Source organism: Aotus nancymaae, unplaced genomic scaffold (genome assembly GCF_030222135.1).
Source record: "Aotus nancymaae isolate 86718 unplaced genomic scaffold, 86718_ANA_hifiasm-v0.15.2.pri h1tg000020l, whole genome shotgun sequence".
NCBI lineage: Eukaryota > Metazoa > Chordata > Mammalia > Primates > Aotidae > Aotus > Aotus nancymaae.
The window spans coordinates 58,715,052-58,738,199 of NW_026988432.1; the positions used below are offsets into that span (position 1 = coordinate 58,715,052).

The window sequence follows — 23,148 nt, forward strand, 5'->3', positions numbered from 1 at the left end:
TCTCATGGAGCTTCTTTAAAAATTAGTATTTTGGCTAGGCATGGTGGCTGATGCCTGTAATTCCAGGAATTTAGGAGGCTGAAGTGAGAAGATAGCTTGATGCCAGGAGTTCAAGACCATCCTGGGCAACATAGTGAGACACTCTCTCTAAAAAAAAATTGTTTTAATTAGCTGGGCATGATAATGCACACCTATAGTTCCAGCCCCTCAGGAGGCTGAGGTGGAAGGATCACTTGAGCCCATGAGACTACAGTGAGCTATGATTGCACCACTGCAATTCACCCTGGGCAACAGAGCAAGACCACATCTCAAGAAGATAAAATAATCAGTGTTTTGAATTTTTTATTTGATATTTCAAAGATTTCTTTTTGGTTAGGATCCATTATTAGAGCATTACTGTGTTGCTTTGGAACTGTCATAGCACCTTATTTTTTTGCATTTTCTGTATAGTGCTGATTTCCTTTGCATCTGGAGTAATACTTATTTATTTTTATTTTTGAATTTACTTTTTTGTGGGCAGGACTTATTTTTTCCTTGACGATGTATGTTTAATAGATTCTTTTGACTTTGTTTCTTGGGTGTATTCAGTAACATAGATTATGTATGATTTCCTTGTTTATAAATAGCATTAGTGTGGTGGTTTTCTCCAGTGCTGGCTGTTGTAATGTATCAGGTGGGTGAGCAGTCTTAGGACCTCCTGTGTAGCTGCAGTGGTGTGGGCAGTTGTGGTAGTAGAGATGGTGCAGAGCTTGTCTCCTTCCTGAGCACTGCACAGTTGTTTTAGCAGATGTTGTATGGACTGTGCAGGTTGGCCTCCTGTCCACTATGTGGTGCTAGAAGGTAAGAACTGGATGCAGCTGTTGCAGTAGTGTTTATGGTTTACCTTTGTTAACCAGAAGTACTCTGATGTCATAGACATTGGGCTGGACTGTGTAACTCCCAGGGGTCCCAGTCTTGTGCTCTGCCCCGAAGCAGGTAGAGAGAGCAAAGTTAGGCAGGGCTGGGTCAGAGAATCCTGCATTCTGGCCACCCCAACAGTGGGCACAAGCACCAGCCCTGGCAGGCTTTGCAAGGCAGTTCTCAAGCCCCTTAAGCAATGCTTCAGGGAGGAGCAGAGCAACCACTGCCATGCCAAAGATCCCGCATGGGGAAAGAGGTTGCTAGGGCTCCACAACCTGGCAGGTGACGGTTTTGACCTGGTTGGGTTCCCTTCTACTGCCTGCTACTGGCAGCAAGCTGAAACAGCCAGCCAAGTCACAGGCAGTCTGTCCTCAGATTGTGAATCTGTCTCAGGCAGCAAAATTCCCTCCCAGCAAAAACCAGGTTCCAGGCCACAGCCCTCCCAGTCTGGCTCTGTAAAGCAGGGGTACCCAATTCTCACACCCATGGCGGGGGCCCATGTTACACTTGCCTTTCAATTCTAGTTGTGGAGGCTGCTCTCCTACTCATTATTAGATTACAAATCTTAGTCTGGAGACTCTCCATACCAGTGACTGCCACCTTTGCTGGCTGGCAGGTTTCTGTGCAGCCCCCTGTGACTTAGGATCAGGGATGGTTTCCTTCTGTTTGTACCCACTGGGTCTGGGAGCATGGGTGGAGCACTTCCCTCTTCTTTTCCCACTTTCCCCAGTGCTCTCCAAGTCAGATCCAGTGTTTGGTAAGGTCAAGGAGCTCCCAACTAGCTTCAGTTGCTCTCTCCCTTTCTCATACATTCAGGATTCACTCCCAGTTTTTCATGGGACAGGCAGTGCTGTTGCCTGCTGTAGTTAAAGTATCCAAAGTTTGCTTTATTGGGGGGAGCGGGCAGACAATCTCTTACTCTGTTGCCAAGACTGGAGTACACTGGTGTATTCATAGCTCACTGTGACCTTGACCTCCTGGGCTCAAGCAATCCTCCCACCTCAGCCTCTCAAGTAGCTGGGACTATAGGCATGTCCCACCACGCCTGGCTAATTTTTAAATATTTGCAGAGATAGGCCGTCACTATCTTGCCCAAGCTGGTCTCAAATTCTTGGCCTCAAGTAACCCTCCTGCTTCATCCTTCCAAAGTGCTGCAATTACAGGCATGAGCCACCATGCCTGGCCTGTTAATGCTTTTATGTTGACCTCCTGTGGTCCTTCTTAGATAAAATTTCACAGTGTGAATATACTATTGTGCTATTTCCCAGTGGGTAAGGTTGACTACTTTTCTCTTTCTGTGTTTGGTCTGTGTGGTCATCACCTACTTGATAAACATTTTGGTTTTGTTCATGACTTGCCTTTTTAAAAATTTTAGTTTTTTGAATATTTAAGTAATATAATTCCAGAGTGGGCAATAAATAAGGAATTTTTTGGAGAGGTCATGTTATTCTTCTATTCTGTTGTCTTCTTTTCTCTTTAAATAGTAATTTTAAATAAAGTGAAAGAGCTTACAAATAAAGACTTGAAATAAAGAGATTTTAATGAAGAGTAAACTTTCATTATTGCTGTTCAGTTTCATAGGATAGTGTTAGATCTTTTGAAGCTTCAAAGCAGATTTTAAAATACAGCAAACAGATATTTGGTGCCAATGTGACATTGCATATTTCATGTTTTATGTTCAATTTCTCAAGACACTATTGTTTCTTTTTTCTTTTATTAAGCTTCAAGTGGAAATAAAGAGATTATTTCACATATTAGTCAACATGGAGGAAAATGGCCTTACTGGTTTAAAAAAATGGGTGAGTTCTCATTCTGAATGTTAAAGAATACGTTGGTATTGTGTTGACTTGATTTTTAATTTCTTTTTAATTTATCCAGAAAATATTCATAAGTTGGGGAATTATACATTGAAATTACAAGTTGTATTGAATGAAAGTAATGCAGACACTTACGCAGGAAGACCACTACCATCCAAAGCAATTAAGTTTTCTGTTAAAGGTAAGCAAAACAAAATTGTGTGTGTGTGCGAGCGCGCGCGCGCGCTAAAGGTGGCATTTTAAATCAAAAGAGAAAAGAGAGGTAAGCCAGTAAAATATGTTTGAACAATTGGGTTACCATATCAATTTTTATTTTTTATTTTATTTATTTATTTACTTTGAGATAGGGTCTCATTCTGTCACCCAAGCTGGAGTGCAGTGGCACGATCTCATCTCACTGCAACCTCCACCACCTGGGTTCAAGTGATTCTCCTGCCTCAGCCTCCTGAGTAGCTGGGATTACAGGTACCTGCCACCATGCCTGGCTTCTTTTTGTAGTTTTAGTAGAGACAGGGTTTCACCATGTTGGCCAGGCTGGTCTTGAAATCATGACTTCTGATGATCCACCCACCTCAGCCTCCCAAAGTGCTGGGATTACAGGTGTGAGCCACTGTGCCCAGCCCATCTTGATTTTTAAATGGCTTTATAAGTCTACTCAATAATCATATTCCTTCTGAATTTTAAAGACGTTGTTTTTTACTTTCCATTGTTGCTGGTAAAGTTTAAAGCTGTCTTGATTCCTGACCCTTTGCATATGACCCCTCCTCCCCAAAAATATTCTTTGTTCCCCAATCCCTAGGTGTTTAGGGGAATCTCAGTTTCTGAAATTTTCAATTGTATGACTTCTAGTTATATACCTCATACACCCTTTCAGTCTAGAAATTCCTATTTTATTTTCTAGGAATTTTTCTTGAATCACTTTGATTTTTTATTCTTTTCTTTTTCCATCCTTCTTTTCTTTTTTCTCTTTTCTTCTCTCGTTTCTTCTTTTTTCTCTTTTCCCTCCTTCTCCCCTCCCCTCCCCTCCCCTCCCCTCTCCTCCCCCCTCCCCTCCCCTCCCCTCCCCTCCCCTCAAAGGAGTCTTACACTCTCCTCTCCTCTCTTTTCAACAGAGTCTTGCACTGTTGCCTGGGCTGAAGTGCAGTGGTGTGGTCTCGGCTCACTGCAACCTCTGCTCCCAGGTTCAAGTGTTTCTCCTTGCCTCAGCCTACCAAGTAGCTGAGATTACAGATGCCTGCCACCATGCCCAGCTAATGTCTTTGTGTTTTGGTAGAGATGGGGTTTCACTATGTTTGCCAGGTTGGTCTTGAACTCCTGACCTGGTGATTTGCCCATCTCAGCCTCCCAAAGTGCTGGGATTACAGGCATGAGCCACCACGCCTGGCCTCTTCTATTTTTTTTGAGACAGAGTTTTTGCTCTTGTTGCCCAGGCTGGAGTGCAGTTGTGTGATTGCAGCTCACTGCACCTAATTTTTTTTATTTTTATTTTTTGAGATTGAGTTTTGCTCTCTTGCCCAGGCTGGAGTGCAATGGCATGATCTCGGCTCACCACAACCACTGCCTCCCAGGTTCAAACCATTCTCCTGCCTCAGCCTCCCAAGTAACTGGGATTACAGGCGTGTGGCACCACGCCCTGCTAATTTTGAATTTTTAGTAGAGACAGGGTCTCTCCATGTGGGTCAGGCTGGTCTCAAACTCCCAACTTCAGGTGATCTGCCCGCCTCAGCCTCCCCAAAATGCTGGGATTATAGGCATGAGCCACCGCACCTAGTCTTGTCTAATTTTTAAAAAACATTTTTTGTAGAGATGGTATCTCGCTGTGTTATGTTGCCCATTCTGGTCTGAAACACTTGGTCTCGAGCAGTCTGCCTTCCTCGGCCTCCCAAAGTGCTGTGATTACAGATGTGAGCCACTGTGCCCAGACTGTTCTTTCTTTCTAAAACATCTAATGTTAAGATGTTGGATTTCAGGACTGGTATAGTATTTTTGTTTTTTCTACTTTCCATTCTTGGTTTTGTTTTGCTACCTTATTGGAGATTTCCTTAACAGCTTGATGTTCTATGCTTTCTATTTTTTCCTTTTTGCTACCATTTTTAGTTTCTAAAATCTCTTAAAATCCTCTTGCTAAACACTTCCTTAAGTATTCTCTTCCTACTTCATGAATTCAGTATCTTTATTCTCTGAGGATATTAATAATAGTGGGGGGTTTTCTAACAGCATTTTTTCTTATTCATAATTTGTTTCTTCTATGTTGCTTTTTTTCTCCCTGTCTTTATTAGATATTCTCTTATATAACTAGTGATTTGCTTACATTTAAGAATAAGACACTTAAAAACTTAAATTTCCTTGGGTGAAATTATGATAGGAGAATTTTAAGGTCTTGTCTCTCTGGCTGTTCAGATTCTCCAGAGTGGAGCTTTCCAGTTACCTGCTAAAAGGCTAAAGACCTAGCTGCCAGCATATTGGGAACCATGCTGGGAAAGACCATTTATGTGTGTTCGTGGGGGTTTTCACATTTAGTATATAATTTTCCACTTGATTTTCCTATTTTCAATAAACTCTTTCCTCTTTTTTTTTTGTAGATACCATTAGATTTACATAAGCAAACACTTTCCTCTTCTAAATGACACTTAAATTTAATCAATTATATTTTAAAATGCAGACAGGGTCTCACTATGTTACTCATGCTGGTGTTGAACTCCTGGGCTCAAATGATCCTGCTTTCTTGGCCTCCCAAAGTGCTGAGATTACAGGTTTGAGCCACTACGTTTGGTCAGTGATGCTTTTAGTAGTGCTGTGTCTCTCACTTCTGGACCTTTTCTTCTTTCCCTGAAGAATAATCTTCCATCTTTTGCTGGGGATGCGGAGGGTTGTTGACCAACCCATGCATTGAAGGAGGGAGATCTGTGAAACTGTTTCTTAAACTGACTTCAGCCAATCTTATTGTTTTATTTCAGGTTCACTATAACTTTATACAGCCATTTCTGAGACTTTTGGGTGTCTGATAACTGAATCAGATTCAGTCCCTGCTTACTTTGTTGTTTGAGTATTTGTTGTTGTTGGGTCTTTCTGCTAAGTCAGTTACACTTATTCGTATGTTCTTTGGCTTTCCAATTATGTTACTCTTGTCTTTTTTCTTGTTTACTGCTTTTGCAGAGTCACTGATACAGGGTTTTTGGAGATAACTGATCTGAGTAGCTGTGATTATCTAGAAGGACCACCTTGGAGCGGTTTTCTTTCTTTTTTTTTTTTTTAATTTGTTAGGAGTTTTTTTTACACATAAATCTATGTTCTTTTAACACCGTGGAACATATTTTCATAAAATGGGTGTGCTATAGTTTAAGCAGTTTCCTGTTGATGAATCGTGTTGTTTCCAATTTTTTGGCTATTACAAACCATAGTGTTAATTGGGAAAAAAAGAAAAATTATGCCACTTTGTGTACATGTGCTAGAATCTCTTTAGGGTGATACCAAGAAATGAAAGTCCCAAAAGGCTGTTCCATAGTACCTTCACTTCTCCAATTGCCTGCATGCTCATTCCTGGCTGAACTATATATTTAGCATAGTTGGTGATGAAACTGCTTCTCTAATATTTAGATTGCACCTCTTCTAGCCTTTATTGGACATTGTGTGCCATCTTTGAATTCTTGTTCATTTACTATACCCATTTTAATAGTTTAAAGCCGTAGTTCTCAACTTTGAGTTTGTATCAGAATCACCTGAAGGGCTTATTAAAAACACAGCTTGCTGAATTTCACCCTGAGTTTCTGATTCAGCAGTTTTGAGATGGACCCTAGAATTTACATTTCTAATAAGTTCTCAGGGGATGCTGAAACTTCAAGACTAGAGACCACACTTTGAGAACCAAGCTGATTTATAGGAGGGTTTCATGTAGTCTGAATTTTTCTTGTTACTTACGTTGCAAATATTTTCTCATGTGGAGCTTCTATTTAACTTCATCATATATATCATTTTATGACTATTGAATATCATGTTTTGCCTTAAAAGTTCTTTCCTATGAAAAGGTACAATTGCTGGACATAGTGGCTCATGCCTGGGGAGGCTGAGGCAGGTGGATAGCTTGAGCTCAGGAGTTCAAGACCAGCGTGTGCAACATGACAAGACCCTGCCCCTACAAAAAATACAAAAATTAGCCAGGTGTAGTGGTACACACCTCAGTCCCAACTACTTGGGAGGTTTTTCCCAAGTGGATTGTCTGCATAACATATAATTTTTGCATTGATTTTAAAATGCCATCTTTCACATAGTCTGATTTCTTATATGGAAATGGACCTGTTTTTGACCCTTAGTGAATTTTCTGACCAATGTACTTGGTTTTTATTTCATTTTTATTTTTGTTAAAGAGGGTAAGCCAGAGAAATTTTCATTTGGTCTTCTGGATCCTCCTTTTCGTGTTGGCGTTCCATTCAATATCCCTCTGGAATTTCAGGATGAATTTGGTCATACAAGTCAACTAGTAACTGATATTCAGCCAGTTCTCGAAGCAAGGTAATTTGAAGGATCGATGTGTATTTGTCCTTTCATATTTGCTAAGCATTCACTGTTTTTCTTAGCTTAATTTTTTTGTGTGTAAGGTGTTCAATTTCAGTATTTAAAATATTAGTCAATTTTATTATATCTGGGTAATTAACTCCAAGCTATCCTCTGTGACTAATGTCATATATAAATTGCTTCACTGAAGCTTATATTTTGACTGAATTTATTGCTGAAGTCATTGAGGTGTTTATGTCTTACTCCCTGTTTTTTTGCAAGTATGATATAATGTCTCCTAACAATTCATTATTTGAAATACTTCATTCTGTATCTTCTGTCATCACTGTTTTCTCTTTTAGGGTTCTTAGTTATTGGATGTTGGACCTTCTGGACTGGATCCCCAATTAAACTTTTTTTTTTCCCTCAATCTTTTTGTGTTTCCATTTTACTTTCTGATAGATTTCCTCAACCTTATGATTACTACCTTTCCTTTGAGATTTTCCTTTTGCTAACATATTTTTAATTGCCATGAGTTCTTTCTGGTTCTCTGAAACTTTTTAAAGATCTTCTTGTTCTATAAATATAATATTGTTTTCACTGATAAAGCAAATAGTAGGTTTTTTTTTTTTAAGCTTTCTTTTACCTATACAGATACTCTCTATCGTCTCCTGCTTAGTCAATTGCTTGTTCTTGGTGTCCAGAGATACCTGGTTGTTGGTCATCTGCTTATAAATGAGTAGGAGACTCGAATGCAGGTGAAAGAGAGAGGCTGTTGCTGGTGAGCGCCACTGTAGGATGATCTGTCTGGAGTACATTGTTGGGAGCAAATCCTGTTGTCAGTATTTTTAGGTCTTGGGCTGGGCAATTTCCTCAAAGAATCTTCGGTCTTTTGCCTGGAGCAGGGAATAGTTTGGTTCCTAGTCAGTCAAGGAGCAGGGCTGGGTGGGAATTGTGGCAGAGAGGTCTTAGTATCCATATGCATTCATTCCAGATTACCCCTTCTATTCTTTTTTAGTATTTTATTCTTATCCTCAACTTATCTGCTGTCCCTGGTTCAAAGAGCTTCTGTTTTAACCTTTTCAGAGATTCATGTTTCACTCATCTGCCAGAGGCCGAGAGGAGATATCTGGAGATCTGAGATCTAAACTTTTCATCAGTCTTTTTGTTTAAGCCTTTTCCTTTTGCCAGTTCTGAACAGTACTTGAGTACTCTATGGTAGAGATTGGTTTCTAGCTTTTTCTATTTCTATTTTACAATTCAGCTTTCTGGAGAGTGCTATCATTTGCCACTTGTCTGTCTTATTTTCTAGCAGATAAGTTTTGTTGCCCTGTCTCTGTTTCCTTTCTGTTTTTTCTTTATGTTGTCCTTTAATAATCAGTAAAATAAATTCCTTTATGTCATATTAGTGGGGTTTTACGAGACAGTGAAAGTAGGTGTGTATATGTGTTTAATGTGCCATTTTCCCCAGGGGATTTATCTTGTATGCCACATTACATCTTTTTTCAAATGAGCTTTACAATTTATTCTGAAAATATCTGTAAAAACTTAGATTTCATTACTCAGAAAAATTAGGCTTTTTCTCCATCATGGTATATTTTTAACCTTTTTTCCCTTTCTTTATCTTTGACAGAGTAAAATTTTGCCACTGTAAAGATCTACATCTGGTCAAATCTGATAAAATTAGCTTTGGAATCAGCTTTAGGAACCGTATTACTCATGGAAGTAGCTTAGGGGAGCTCAGTATATACTCTAACCAGTTTATGTCATCATAAGCCTGTTATTAATTTGAACTTTATCTAAATTGCCATTCAGTTTAATAATAGATGCCCAGAATTCTCTAAAATCCCACTGGTAAAAGATTTGAAATAATTTATGGTAAATGCTGAGTGCATCCTTAAACCTGGCTTTTTTGGGTATTTCCTTTTCTTAGACTTGTATACATGGTCTAACATTGGACTATCTTATATCTTTAGGTACTATCTTATATCTTTCCTAATTCAATATGTGCTATTTTAATTTTACATTATATATATTGTATCATCTTCATGTTTAACCCATTAGTATCACTTATTAATACTTGTTGGATCAATTTTCTTTGTAAAAGAAATCTATTGGAATTTTTTTGTTTAGTTCTTTATATTTAAAAAATATTTTATTAGAAAAATAGACATGCCAATGTCACATAAGAAAGCAAAAACACATTTGCAGCTTACTTGTAGGCAATTGAGGGGAGTTAAAAAATAATTTTTTTCCCCCAGTGGTTTATCTTTGCATTATGAAGAAATAACCAAAGGACCAAATTGTGTAATTCGAGGTGTTACAGCTAAGGGCCCTGTAAACTCTTGTCAAGGCAAGGTAAGCATTATATTTAGATTCTATAATACTTGTTAAGTATTTATTTCTCATATGATAAGAATGAAATTGTAAATGAAAAGTGGAATGACCTATTTTTAAAAACCAGATGACAGTAATTGGGTCCTTAGGAATTAATCAGCATTATGCCACCTGAATTATCAGTTTCATTTGTAAGAAAAATTGGCACAATTACTACTGTTGTTGGTTAAACATGAATTAAATATTTTTCACCTGTCCCTATTATCACAATTTCAGTTTTTTCACATTCAAAGCCATTTTTTTTTTAACACAGTTATCCAGAACTATGTTGGAGTTTTTTTCTCTTTCCTACTGTTTCTGTCCACTTTTGATTATTTTTCTTAGAACAAAAATGACAGAAATACAAGAAACTTCAGCTCACGTCTTTAAACATATCACTTTGGTGTTTAGATAAAAGGAAGTGTTTGGTGAGAGATACAGTTAGGGAAGGAATCCTATGTATAGTTTTTTGGTGTAAACAACAACAAAAAAACAGGGTAGCTAAAGACACAAACTCTAATAAGGTAATTTTTCAATTAGGTCTGTAAAGCAGCTAGTAGACTTAACGGACTAAAAGGAACACTCTACCTAATTTTTGTTTTCAGTGTATCATTACTTTAAATATTTAAAAATTTTTCCCTATCCATGTGATGTTTAAAACAGAGCATGTATATTTTTTCAAGTACTATAGACTGCTTTATATAATCAAGTTAAAAATTGAGTTCTTGATTCTTTCTGAATTCAGATTTTTCTGGAAAAACAACTTGAAATTCACAGAAAATTTGACTTCAGTAAGATAAACTTACTAAAAGTTTCTAGATTTTAAAAACCTTTTTATTTTGAAATAACTTTAAAGGAAATAACTTACAAAGGCGTTCAAAGATAGTATAGAGAGGTTGCATAGAAAAGTTCCTCTATTAATGTCTTATAGAACTTTATATATTTATCCAAACGTTGACAAAATACTACTAATAAAACCGTGGACTTTTTTTTTTTTACTTGTTTCCAGTTAATTTATTTTTCTGTTCCAGGAGCCCATATAGAGTACCACATTGCATTTAGAAACTTTGTGGTTTTTGTTTCTTTCTACTTTACTGTTTCATATGTTTTATAATATCTATCTTGATTATGATAATTATTCAGAGGTTATGCCTTTTGAGAACAAAAATTTAAGAGGAAAACTGATCCTAAAATGATATTTTTATTTTGGAAAAGTAGGTTCTAGCATAATTCTCTTCATTTCACTGTCTATAAGGAAGCAGTATTGATCAATTTTTTTCCTGTAAGATTTCTGTCATACATAAATGATAATTTTAGTAAGTATAAAATTGTTAAGTAATTTCACAATAGTGTGAAAATAAAAAGCAAAATATAAATCAGAATCGATGTGATAAACTACTTAAGTATGTATTTAGGACCAGGCTTAATTTTTAGTATTTTCTTCAACAGAATTATAACCTGAAGGTTATTCTGCCGGGCTTAAAAGAAGACTCACAGATTTTGAAAATTAGATTACTACCTGGTAATATTATTTTAAGAAATATTCATAATTATTTAAAAATAATATTCTTATGAGAAAGTAGAATGATACAAAGTTAGAGGTTTTTGGGCTTTTGGTAGTGGTATAAGTCTTCAAAATACATTTAAATGTCACAGCATAGCACTGACAGAAATTACCAATTTTTAAAAAGGAAAACATTTAGGAAGATGTTATTGACATTCTAAAAATAATCTTGGGAGAAAAATTTGGGTATTGAATATATTTGGGGGGGACTATTTCTCGGAATGTGTTTATTAGGCTTTATTAGAGATGGATCTGTTCTTAACATTTTGTTGATATAACTTTCATATTTTAAGAAGAAACACTTCTAATATCATTTTTATTAATTTGATAATGACTTAATGAAATTGCAGTAAAGCTACATAGGCTAGAGTATGCTGGCTAATTTGAGAGGCACTCTATAGTAGAGGTGCTAAGTACATTCTAGAGTCAGCCCTTCTGGGTTTATATCTAGGTAAACTCATCTATGTGTCAATTTCTTCATATGTAAAATGAGATAATATCTACTCCTTTGGAGTTGTTGGGAGGATTAAATGAGTTACTACAGGTAGTCCTTGCCTTGCACAGTTCTCTAGTACTCAGTGGAGGACACAGTTCCAATATGCATGAGTTTTCATTAACACAGTACTGTACAAGTGAGAACTACCTGCACCTGTAAAACATAGCAGTGTTTAGAATGTAAGTTTTAGCTCTGATACGAACAATGCCGCAATCACATATGTGTGACCTTTTTACTGGTTTTAGGCAAAAGAAACGTATTAGCTATTTGCTTTCACAAATTCAAGTTGTTTGGGATTTCCCTCCAACATCAATTGATAAAGAATTTAGGTAGGCACATTGGTAGAAGTATAAGAAAAAAATTGTACATATCAACAAACATTCATTTATTGAGGTTAGCTTATTAAAAGTATGGATTTGAGTAGTACAATTCTTAGAAGCTAGTTCTTTTGCAGGAGTAGATAGGAAGTATCATGGTGTAGTGATAAAAGTCAAGGAGTTTCAAATTAAATACGAGATTTATTTGCTACTTACTAGCCTTGTGACCTGGGCAAAATACTTAATTTCTCTGGATCCCAGTTTCCTTACCTGTAAAATGGGGTTGATAATAGAAACATCTTCATTAAGATTATGGTGAAGTTTATGTAAGAATAGTGCTTAATAAAACCTAGCACAGTGTTTCATCTATAGTAAATAAATATTAACTAATATTACAAAGTAAAATAATTATTTTCGGTAATTCTCTCTGTATACTTATGTTATCAGTATTTAGCATTAATTGAATTTTAAAATATCAGTGTTTATGGAACAAATCAGACCGGCTTACTGCAGAAGTATAAGCCCACTCTTCTTAATCTTAGAAGAAATTTGTGATGTTAATTGCTGATGACATCGAAGGTAGTGGGCAATCTAACAATTAAATGACCTGGTTATGTCATTACATGAACTGATCCTTTGAATGTCTAAAATACATAGTTACTTGGGCCAGAAAAATCAGTGATCATGTAAAATTACCAAATAGTTTTAATAAGCCTTAATTTTTCTTTTTGAATACCATTTTCCCAATATCTTTTAAAGATTTTAGATAATTTCTAATGTGAATTATCACTATGTCATACCTTGTGGAATAAAACTTAGCCTAGACACCAATCACTTCATACAATTTAGATAAGTCTTGTCATGTGTTGAATCTATACATTTTGGGATGAAACTGATTAAACATGGACATTGCTTATATTTTTCTTTGTTGGCATTGTTTATAAAATATTAAATCTTTAATGCTAAAGTTGTTTATTTTGCTATTTTAGTACTTTAGTCTTTGAAACCTGAATAGGTATTTCATTGTTTAATTTACTATTAGGTCACCCTCGTCGATTGAAAGTGAAGCCTGATTCCGAAATTTTAGTTATAGAAAATGGAACAGCTTTCCCATTTCAGGTGGAAGTTTTAGATGAATCAGACAACATAACAGCACAACCAAAATTAATTGTTCATTGTAAGGTAAGCTTGTTGGAAGATATTTAGATTTTGAGTCCCATTGTAGTAAATGGCAATGACTATATATTTTAGCTACTCAATACTAAGCCTATATAGGATTTAAGTCTGAAATGATTATTCCATGTAGGGATTTGTGGGATCTTATTGCCAATAGTTTGTTTCGTTTTGTTTTGTTTTTAATAATTCCTAAACCAATAAAGATGCCAACTATGCCCAGTTTTATAAATTTGTGAATAAAAGTTTACTCACCTCTCCTCCCTTGACTTCATCCCTCTCATTTCAAATGAATTATTTTATCTATGAATAGAAAGACAGAAATGTGTTTCAGGATTGGGGATGGGCTGCTCTGCCTATGGAGTAGCTATTCTTTATTCCTTTACTTAAAAAAGAAAAAAAAAAAGATTGGGAATGGATTGTTAAATAGAAAGTAGGTAAAAGACCGCAGAAAGAAAAGGAAAACCCAATTAAGTAAAAAAGAAAAGAATAGTGATTGAGGAAGTTGGTTTTCCTTCCAAAACAGATAAATTTTACATAGTATAGTAGAAAGTTAATTTTTTTGTTCAGAAGTATTCTAGAGTTTTAGTGACTTTTACTTAGAATTTTCTTATTCATTGCCAAAAATAGTAGCTATAGTGAATTGTTTGAAACTTTGGACAATTACGGAATGATCAAATACATTTGATGGGGGTCTTACATTATTTTGCATCTTTCAAATAGTTTTCAGGTGCTCCAAACCTTCCAGTCTATGTTGTAGATTGCAGTAGTTCCGGAACCAGTATTTTAACAGGATCTGCAATTCAAGTTCAGAATATTAAAAAAGACCAGACGCTTAAAGCAAGAATTGAAATACCTGTAAGTTATTATTGTTATTCATTGATATTAAAGTGAGTCTTCCTACAAATAGTCTTCAACTGCTTAATAACATTTTTTGCAAAGTTGTTAACTTCTAAAAATGAGGCATTTGTGGTTCTTTCAACCAAAGCAAAGCAAAGGCAATACGAAATGCTATAATGACTATTTTAACATTTTTGTGTCAAATATTAGTCATTGTCTTGATTTTTAAGTATCTTTTATAGTGTCTGTAACTATTATTGATTTACATTTCCCTGAAATATTTTTCTTCTAAAATGCATTGTTTTATTTCTTCTTTTGCTTTTTTTTTTTTTTTTTTTTTTTGAGATAGGGTCTCACTCTTGTCTAGGCTGGAATGCAGTGGCACAATCATGACTCTCACTGCAGCCTCCAACTCCTAGGCTCTAGTGATCCTCTCACGTCAGCCTCCCAAGTAACTGGGACTACACACAAGGACCAGTGCACCTGGTTATTTATTTATTATTTATTTTTTGAGAAAGAGGGTCTTGCTGTGTTGCCCACTCTGATCTCAAATTCTTGTCCACAAGCATTCCTCCCATCTTGGCCTCCCAGAGTGCTGAAATTACAAGCATGTGCCACTGTGCCCAGCCCTTTTGCTTTTTATTGTTCTCATTTGTTTTAGAAAATTTGGTGAATATCTCCACTGAAATCACCACGGAAGGACATATAAACCTTTAATTTTTGTATATAATTTTTTTATATACAGCTTTTTATGTGTGTTTTTACACAAAGGGATTTCTATATAATGTGCCTGGCGGTGCATCATGGCTGATAGCAAAGACAACATGGAGTCAGGAGCTATAAATAGTCTTCTAAGGTTGCTGAGTGGGATAGCAAATACTTAAGTAAAACTTTTAAGGTTGCTGAGTGGGATAACAAATAACTAAGTAAAATAATTCAATGTGATTTCTTAGTAATTGATATGGTGATAGATAACCTAATTGTTTGATTAATTCATACTTTCCTACTAATTATACATCAATTATTAACATAGCTTGAACCCCAAATGGATATAAGATGTCTTTTACTTTTTAAGTTAGAATGAGATGACTCTTCATTCCAGTTCTTTTAAAGACAGTTACATTTGATAACTTTAAAGCATTTTGTTTATGCAATAGGCATAAACATTTTTGAGGATACTTCATTGCAAAAGGGTGGGACTATGGGTTAGGGAGGAATCTGGACTTGGAGGCAAGAGCAGCAAGCATTAGGACTTAAGTAACTACTATAGACCAATCAGCAGAAGACCAAGAATCCAGATCAGTTAAAACAAACACCAACATAAATCCTCTAATATGCAGTTACAAAATGTTATCCAATGGCAATAACAGAGTTTAGGAGTAAGGAAAATAAGATACAACAGAGGATGGTTATGTGCCTGACATTCTGTGAGGTAGGAATTTTTAATATCCCTCACATGAATAGGCTTCCATAAGTTAAATGGCTGCAACTGAATGAGGAAGGAGACATGAGTTAAGTAAAATTATAAAGGTATTTTATGTTTAAACTTATTTTAAAGTTAGTGTGTGTTGTTGAATCTAGTTATTTCATAACTAGATTATGAAATAATGTAATATTTTAATTTTGAATGCTTAAAATCAATTTATATAGTGTAATCTAGGTCTTTCTTTGATCTGTAGAACACTGGTTTCCAACAATAAATTGTAAATATGCCAGTATATTGATCAGTTGTCTCTAGGGTATCTGGAGCCCTTTTCTGGCTATAAACAACCTTGATCACTTACCCCAATGTGTTTTGAATTGAAAAAATACTGAAAGCCTTAATGTAATCTAGTACCATTAAATAATGTATTTTATGGTAGCCGTTTGTCTCTAATTTTATGGAAAGTTCTTAATTTCTTACTTCTTTATTCTTATTCATGAATACAGAGTGTGTAACATAATTAAAATTTCACAAGTTGGCAATACTTTTAAATAAACTTGGAAATAAGAGGTGCAGTGGCTCATGCCTATAATCCCAGCACTTTGGGAAGACCGAGGTGGGTGGATCCTGAAGTCAGGAGTTTGAGACCAGCCTGGCCAACATGGTGAAACCCATCTCTACTGAAAATACAAAAATTAGCCATGAGTGGTCGTAGGTACCTATAATCCCAGCTACTCTGGAGGCTGAGGCAGGAGAATGGCTTGAACCCAGAAGGCAGAGGTTGCAATGAGCTGAGATCGTGCCACTGCCCTCCAGCCTGGGAGACAAAGCAAGACTCTGTCTAAAAAAAAAAAAAAAAAAATTGAGGAAGGGAATCCTTTTAGTTTAAATATAATTGTTTTTGTTTGTTTGTTTGTTTGTTTGTTTCTTGAGATAGAGTCTCACTCTGTCCCCAGACTGGAGTGCAGTGGCACAATCTCAGCTCACTGCAGTCTCCGCCTCCTGGGTTCAAGCAATTCTCCTGCCTCACCCTCCTGAGTAGCTGGGACTATAGGCACATGCCACCACACCCAGCTAATTTTTGTATTTTTAGTAGAGACGGAGTTTCACCACGTTGACCAGGATGGTCTCAATCTCTTGACCTCATGATCCCCCTGCCCTGACCTCTCAAAGTGCTGGGATTACAGGCATGTGAGCCACCATGCTCGGCCGTTTTTGGTTTTAAGAATGTGGCCACTGTCATTTATAACCTGATGGTATCAAATACAGAATTATTAATAGTACAGTACCATCTTAATGACAAAATCTGTGAGTATAACAATATATGAAATGGTCTTCCATAATATTGAAAGTAAATTCTTCAGGAGTGTAACATTTCAGTACAGATACCACTCAGTGTTTGTGTTTTCTTCTCTTTCTAGAGTTGTAAAGATGTGGCACCTGTGGAGAAGACTATTAAGTTGCTTCCCAGTAGCCATGTTGCAAGACTACAAATATTCAGTGTAGAAGGACAAAAAGCAATCCAGATCAAACATCAGGATGAGGTTAATTGGATAGCAGGCGATGTTATGCATAATCTTATTTTTCAAATGTATGATGAAGGTGAAAGAGAAATCAATATAACATCAGCTTTAGCAGAAAAAATTAAAGTGAGTATCTCTAACAGATTGGTTATTTGTAAGAACTTTTTAAAATTTTATGTTTGGAAGACTCTGAACAAGCACTTTTATGGGTAGCCTCTAAAAAAGAAGCTTGTCACAGAAAAATTATACTATTATTTCGAATTCTAAGCAGAGTAAGCTTTTTTTCATGGACTAGGTTGAAATGTGGGTGATCCATGTGTGACAAAATTATACTTAGAAAAATGTTTTTGACACTTAAAAGTCTAGGTTTTGACATTTTGTTTAGTTGTGCTCTTCCCGACCAGCTGTTTTTCTGCAATCATAGTCAACATCACCTTAATAAAGCTAGCAATAAATTGGTAGTGGTTCTGAAAGCACAAAACAAAAGATCTGTTAAAGGCAAGCAATGAAACAGTGTTGTTAACTACAGAGCCCCGATTTGGGCATCTGAAATTGGTATACCACTCTAAAAATGTGATTATTAAAAAAGAGTTTTGGGCTGGGCGTGGCGGCTCACGCCTGTAATCCCAGCACTTTGGGAGGCCGAGGCGGGTGGATCACGAGGTCAAGAGATCGAGACCATCCTGGTCAACGTGGTGAAACCCGTCTCTACTAAAAATACAAAAAATTAGCTGGGCATGGTGGCGCTCGCCTGTAGTCCCAGCTACTGGGGAGGCTGAGGCAGGAGAATTGCCTGAACCCAGGAGGTGGAGGTCACGGTGAGCCGAGATCGCGCCCTTGCACTCCAGCCTGGGTAAAAAGAGCGAAACTCCGTCTCAAAAAAATAAAAAGAAAAGAGTTTTGTTGGTCCTCATGAACCTGCTATCATCTTAATATGACATTTGTACCTTGATAGGGTTGAATCTGCATGTTGAAACTTAACATCTCACTGAACAGGGAGCCAAATCAAAATGTTAAGTGTCTTTTTACATAAAGTAGACAGCTCTTTAGCATTTCCTTTATGGTTGATTGACAGAATAGTGGACAGTCTATGCTTACTTCTTTCAAAATTCAGTCCATTTTTCTATAATGAGACATATGCATTCCTCAAAATCATTCTGCTGTGCAAAATTGTGCAATAAAAAAAATCACAGGGATTTTGAGCGAAAATGGAAACTAGAGGCACAATACTCAAACTTTTCCAGTAACCCATTAAGAGAACCTACTAAAACAGTGGCAAAAACAATAATGGTAATAAATGTTAAATGTTAAGAAGTACATAAATACTATAATAATATGGCAGTTTACCTGGCTTGACAAAGTCTTAGGAATGATTGCAGCTTGTGAGTTACTGTAAAGTGGTGGAAAGAAGGTTTTCTGAAAGTGAAGGAAAAGTTGTTATAACAGTCTGTGGATGAGTGTGGCTCATAACACATAGTCAACTAAGGTAACTGGTAGTTGTTGGAGGTGCAACATTTTTTGTGTTCCCACTTGGTTGGTTCAGCTGGGTATAGTTTTCTGTGTTGACCTAGTTTTTACATGGATGAAATCGTACTTAAGCAAAAGTAAAATTTGCCTTATGCTTAAATTGTTTACTGATAATTGTATTGGAACAAATTTGAATTTTCAAAGTAAGCATTGTAACAGAACTTATTGTACTTTTTCCCCTTGATGTCTATGGAGATAAAATTCCCAAGTGGGGAAATGTCATTTACCAAAATTCCAGGCTTTTTGAGGTAGTTAGAAATAAGCATTCCTCCATGTCTGGAGAGCTGACATTCATAGACTCTTAGTAAGGAGTTGTAATTAACCAAATTTTTGGAGAGTTAACACTGTGTGACACTATGCAGGAGTTCCTCTTTCACACTGGTATACACCCTACCCATCATGTATTTCCAAACATAAGATCTGGTCATTCAAAAGGATTATTTAGTACAGGTTCAGCTGACCTTAATTTTAAAATCTTACTTGGAACAATGCTTGTTGTAGCCAGCTTTTTTCCCCTCTTAAATGAGGGAAGAGAGAATTGAAATAGAAATAATTCTGATTCTGCTTGGAAAGGAGGTAAACCATTTTTATCTCTAAGCAGATTTGAAGGTAAGTGGTGGTTTAATATTAGTGCCAGGGATGTCGCTTCTGAGCTACTATTTCCCTGCTTTCTCACAATCATGCTTTCACTTCCTCGTTTCTATAGAAGTTTAAGAAAAACATTGACTGGAGAGCCTCTCCCTGTCATACCTTCTCTAAGCTTGTTGCCTGCATTTGACACGTTTTGCCTTTAATTTGGTTGTTATGTATGTCTATGCACTTCTTCATTCACAGTAAAAGATACCAAATACTCCTTTTTTTCCTTAAATTAAATGTACAGCCTTTATAGTGGTTTTGTAGTGTTTAGAGAATTAAGCCAAGAAGGAGGGAAGTTAGCCTGAACTGAGCTGGGACTCTGTTGAGGTGGGTACACAGCCAGGGTGAGTGAGGAAAGACTTTATCATTTTTGTGGAGCTCCTGCTTGCTTCTTATTTTCCTTTTTTTTTTTTTTTTTTTTTTTAGTACAATAAAGAACAGAGACTAAAGATGGTTTAAAAAGATAAAGAGGTAACTAAAAACATTAGACGAGTGTAAACTAGGAAACAGAGTATTAGTGGTTTTCATCAACAAGTTAATTCACCAAGATCAAGTAGGCTTTATTTCTGAGATTCAGGGTTGGTTCCACATATGCAAATAAGTAAGTGTGATTCACCACATAAACAAAAACCATATCATCTCAATAGATGTAGAAAATAATTTTGATAAAATGCAACCTCCTTAGTGATGAAAGCCATCACTAGATATTGAAGGAACACACCTCAAGATAATGAGAACCATCTATGATAAACCCACAGCCAACATCATACTGAACAGGCAAAAGCTGGAAGCATTCCCCTTGAGAACTGAACAATACAAGGATATCTGCTCTCACCACTTCTATTCAACATAGTACTGGAAGTTCTAGCCAGAGCAATCAGGCAAGAGAAAAATAAAAGTATCCAAATAGGAAAAGAAATAAAACTGTCGCTTCGTTGTGGAGGTGGTTCTATGCCTAGAAAACACTAAAGATTGCCAAAAGCCTCCTGGAGCTAATAAACAACTTCAGTAGGGTTTCTGAATACACAATCAATGTACAAAAGCCAGTAGCATTTCTGTACATCAATAACATTTAAGCTGAAAACCAAATCAGTAAAACAGTCCCATTTACGGTAGCCACAAGAAAAAAGAAAAAAATGCCTAGGAACACATCTAACCAAGGAGGTAAAGATCTCTACAAGGACAACTGCAAAACACTACTGAAAGAAATCGTAGATGATACCAAAAAAATGGAAAAACATTTCATGCTTGTGAGTCAGAGGAACGAGTATCATTAAAGTGACCATACTGTCCAAAGCAATCTACAGATTCAGTGCTGTTCCTGTTAGACTACTGTCATTTTTCACAGAATTGGAAAGAAACTATTCTAAAATTCATATGGAACCAAAAAAGAGCTCGAATAGCCAAAACAATCCCAAGCAAAATGAGAGGTATCACTACCCACCTTCAGACTGTACTACAGAGCTACAGTAACCAAAACGGCATGCTACTGGTACAAAAACAAACACATAGACCAATGGAGGAGGTTAGAGAACCCAGAAATAAAGCTGTACCCGTACAGCCATCTCATCTTTGACAAAGGCAACAATAACAAGCAATGGTAAAGGACTCCCTATTCAATAAACGGTGCCAGGATAACTGGCTAGCCATATGAAACTGGATCCCTGTTACCATATACAAAAATTAACTCAAGATGGATTAAAGACTCAAATGTAAGACAGACTGTAAAAATTCTAGAAGAAAACCTAGGAAATAGCCATTCTGGACATCAGCCCTGGCAAAGAATTTATGACCAAGTCCCCAAAAGCAGTTACAACAAAAATAAAAATTGACAATTGGGACCTAATCAAACTAAAGAGCTGCACAGCAAAGGAAACTACCAACAGAGTAAACAGCCTACAGAATGGAAAAAAAAATTAACAAACTCTATATTCAAACAGCCTACAAAATGGGAAAAAAATATTAACAAACTGTATTCAACAAAGGTCTAATATCCAGAATCTATAAGGAACTTTAAACAATACAACAAGCAAAAAACACCACTTAAAAAATGGGCAAAGGATATGAACAGATAACTTGTTAAGAAAAGACGTGCATGTAGTCAGCAAATATATGAAAAACTGCTCAACATCATCATAATTAGAGAAATGCAAATCAAAAGCAATGAGATACTATCTCACACCAGTCAGAATGGCTATATTTAAAAAGTCAAAAAATAACAGACTTTGGCAAGGTTGTGGAGAAAAAGGAACACTTCTCCACTGTTGGTGGGATTGTAAATTAGTTCAGCCGCTGTGGAGAGCAGTTTGATGAGTTCTCAAAGAACCTTAAATAGAACTACCATTTGAACCAGCAATACCATTACTGTATGTATGCCCAAAGGAAAATATGCCATTTCACCAAATACACATGTAGTTCTGTGTCTTGTTTATCTCAGCACTATTTTATCTCAGCACTATTCACAACAGCAAAGACACGGAGTTAATCTAGGTGCCTATCAGTACTGGACTGGATAAAGAAAATATACCACAGAACACTACACAGCCATAAAAAAGAACAAAATCATGTTCTTTGCACTAACATGGATGCACCTGGAGGCCATTATCCTAAGTGAATTAATACAGGAAAAGGAGCCCAAATACTGAATGGTCTAACTTATAAGTGGGAGCTAAACATTAAATACACATGGACATAAAAAATGGGAACAGTAGACACTGGAGATTCCAAAAGAGGGAAGGGTAGTAGAGGAGCAAGGGTTGAAAAACTACCTATTGGGTACTATGTTCATTACCTGGGCGATGGGATAATTCATAGACCAAACTCAGCAGCATGCAGTTTACCCATGTAACAAACCTGTATATGTACCCCCAAACCTAAAAGTAGAGGAAAAATAAAAGTGTAATTTAGAAATTTTTTTAAAAAAGACTATTAGTGATTCTAATAGTCTTTTGGCCAGGTGTGGTGGCTCACACATGTAATCCCAGCACTTTGGAAGGCTGAAGTGGAAGGATCACTGGAGTCCAGGAGTGCAAGACCAGCCTGGGCAACATAGACCCCATCTCAACAAGAAATTAGGTAGACCTGGTGATACATTACTGTAGCCTCAGCTACTCAGGAGACTGGGACAGAAGCATTGCTTGAGCCCCGAATTGGAGGCTCGAGTGAGCTATGGTCATGTCATTGCACTCCACCCTAGGCTACAGAGTGAGACCTTATCTATAAAAAACAAAAATAGAATATTAGTGATTTTAAAATCACAACTATAGAAGGCTAAATAAAAGCAGAGAGAAAGTTGAGGTCAGAATTCTTAAATAGAAAGTATTGGAAGTTTAAAAGTAGGGATAGAGTAGGGCAAGCAACTTGAAGAAGTATGGATTAAGTGACACATTAAAATATGGAATGTAAGAGGTGTAAATAATACAAAAACTAAAAGCACCCCAGAGGAGATTAAGGCCAAAATATGGTCAGAAAAGTAGAAGTTCTATTCATGGATGAAACTTTTTTTTTCTCACCTTGCTAAGTAAGAATAAGGTCCACCTAGATCTCATTTAAAGCCTTCCCATGTATAGGATTCTTTTCAATAATTGAATATTGCTTTTCAGAATTAATCACATGATCTGACTTACATGTTATTTTTAAACTATAATGGCCACAGTGATACTTCTGTGGCAAAACTCTAAAGAAATGACTTAAGAATTTTTATTTTATCTTACTAAAAAACAACATTAACAACAGAGACAAAGAGGATGCTTTTGTGTTGTAGTAGTATATGAACCACCACCATTTCTGATTATAAAGAGACTTTTTTCATGGGGGTGAAGAAGATGGATTATAATATAGTTTTAAGAGTAAGATAAGTGGCAGTAGGAGAATATTAGACTAAGCCTTATTCTTAAATATATCATTTTCTCCTAGGTTAATTGGACTCCTGAGATTAACAAAGAACACTTGCTACAGGGTCTACTTCCCGATGTACAAGTACCAACATCTGTAAAAGATATGCGCTATTGCCAGGTTTCGTTCCAAGATGATCATGTGTCTTTGGAAAGTGCATTTACAGTAAGG

At 36.4% G+C, this 23,148-nt stretch overlaps 1 protein-coding gene across 2 annotated transcripts in view; it reads left to right on the forward strand.

Moving 5' to 3' along the window:
• The window catches only part of SMCHD1 (structural maintenance of chromosomes flexible hinge domain containing 1), a 151,624-nt gene that overhangs the window by 67,624 nt on the left and 60,852 nt on the right, over positions 1–23,148 (forward strand). For both annotated transcript variants that reach the window (XM_021672411.2, XM_021672412.2), the window contains 9 exons: positions 2,622–2,699; positions 2,779–2,898; positions 7,082–7,226; positions 9,470–9,566; positions 11,034–11,106; positions 13,004–13,143; positions 13,858–13,992; positions 16,819–17,046; positions 22,999–23,147. In XM_021672411.2, coding sequence (XP_021528086.1) covers positions 2,622–2,699; positions 2,779–2,898; positions 7,082–7,226; positions 9,470–9,566; positions 11,034–11,106; positions 13,004–13,143; positions 13,858–13,992; positions 16,819–17,046; positions 22,999–23,147 — 1,165 coding nt within the window. The remainder of the gene's footprint in view (positions 1–2,621; positions 2,700–2,778; positions 2,899–7,081; positions 7,227–9,469; positions 9,567–11,033; positions 11,107–13,003; positions 13,144–13,857; positions 13,993–16,818; positions 17,047–22,998; position 23,148) is intronic.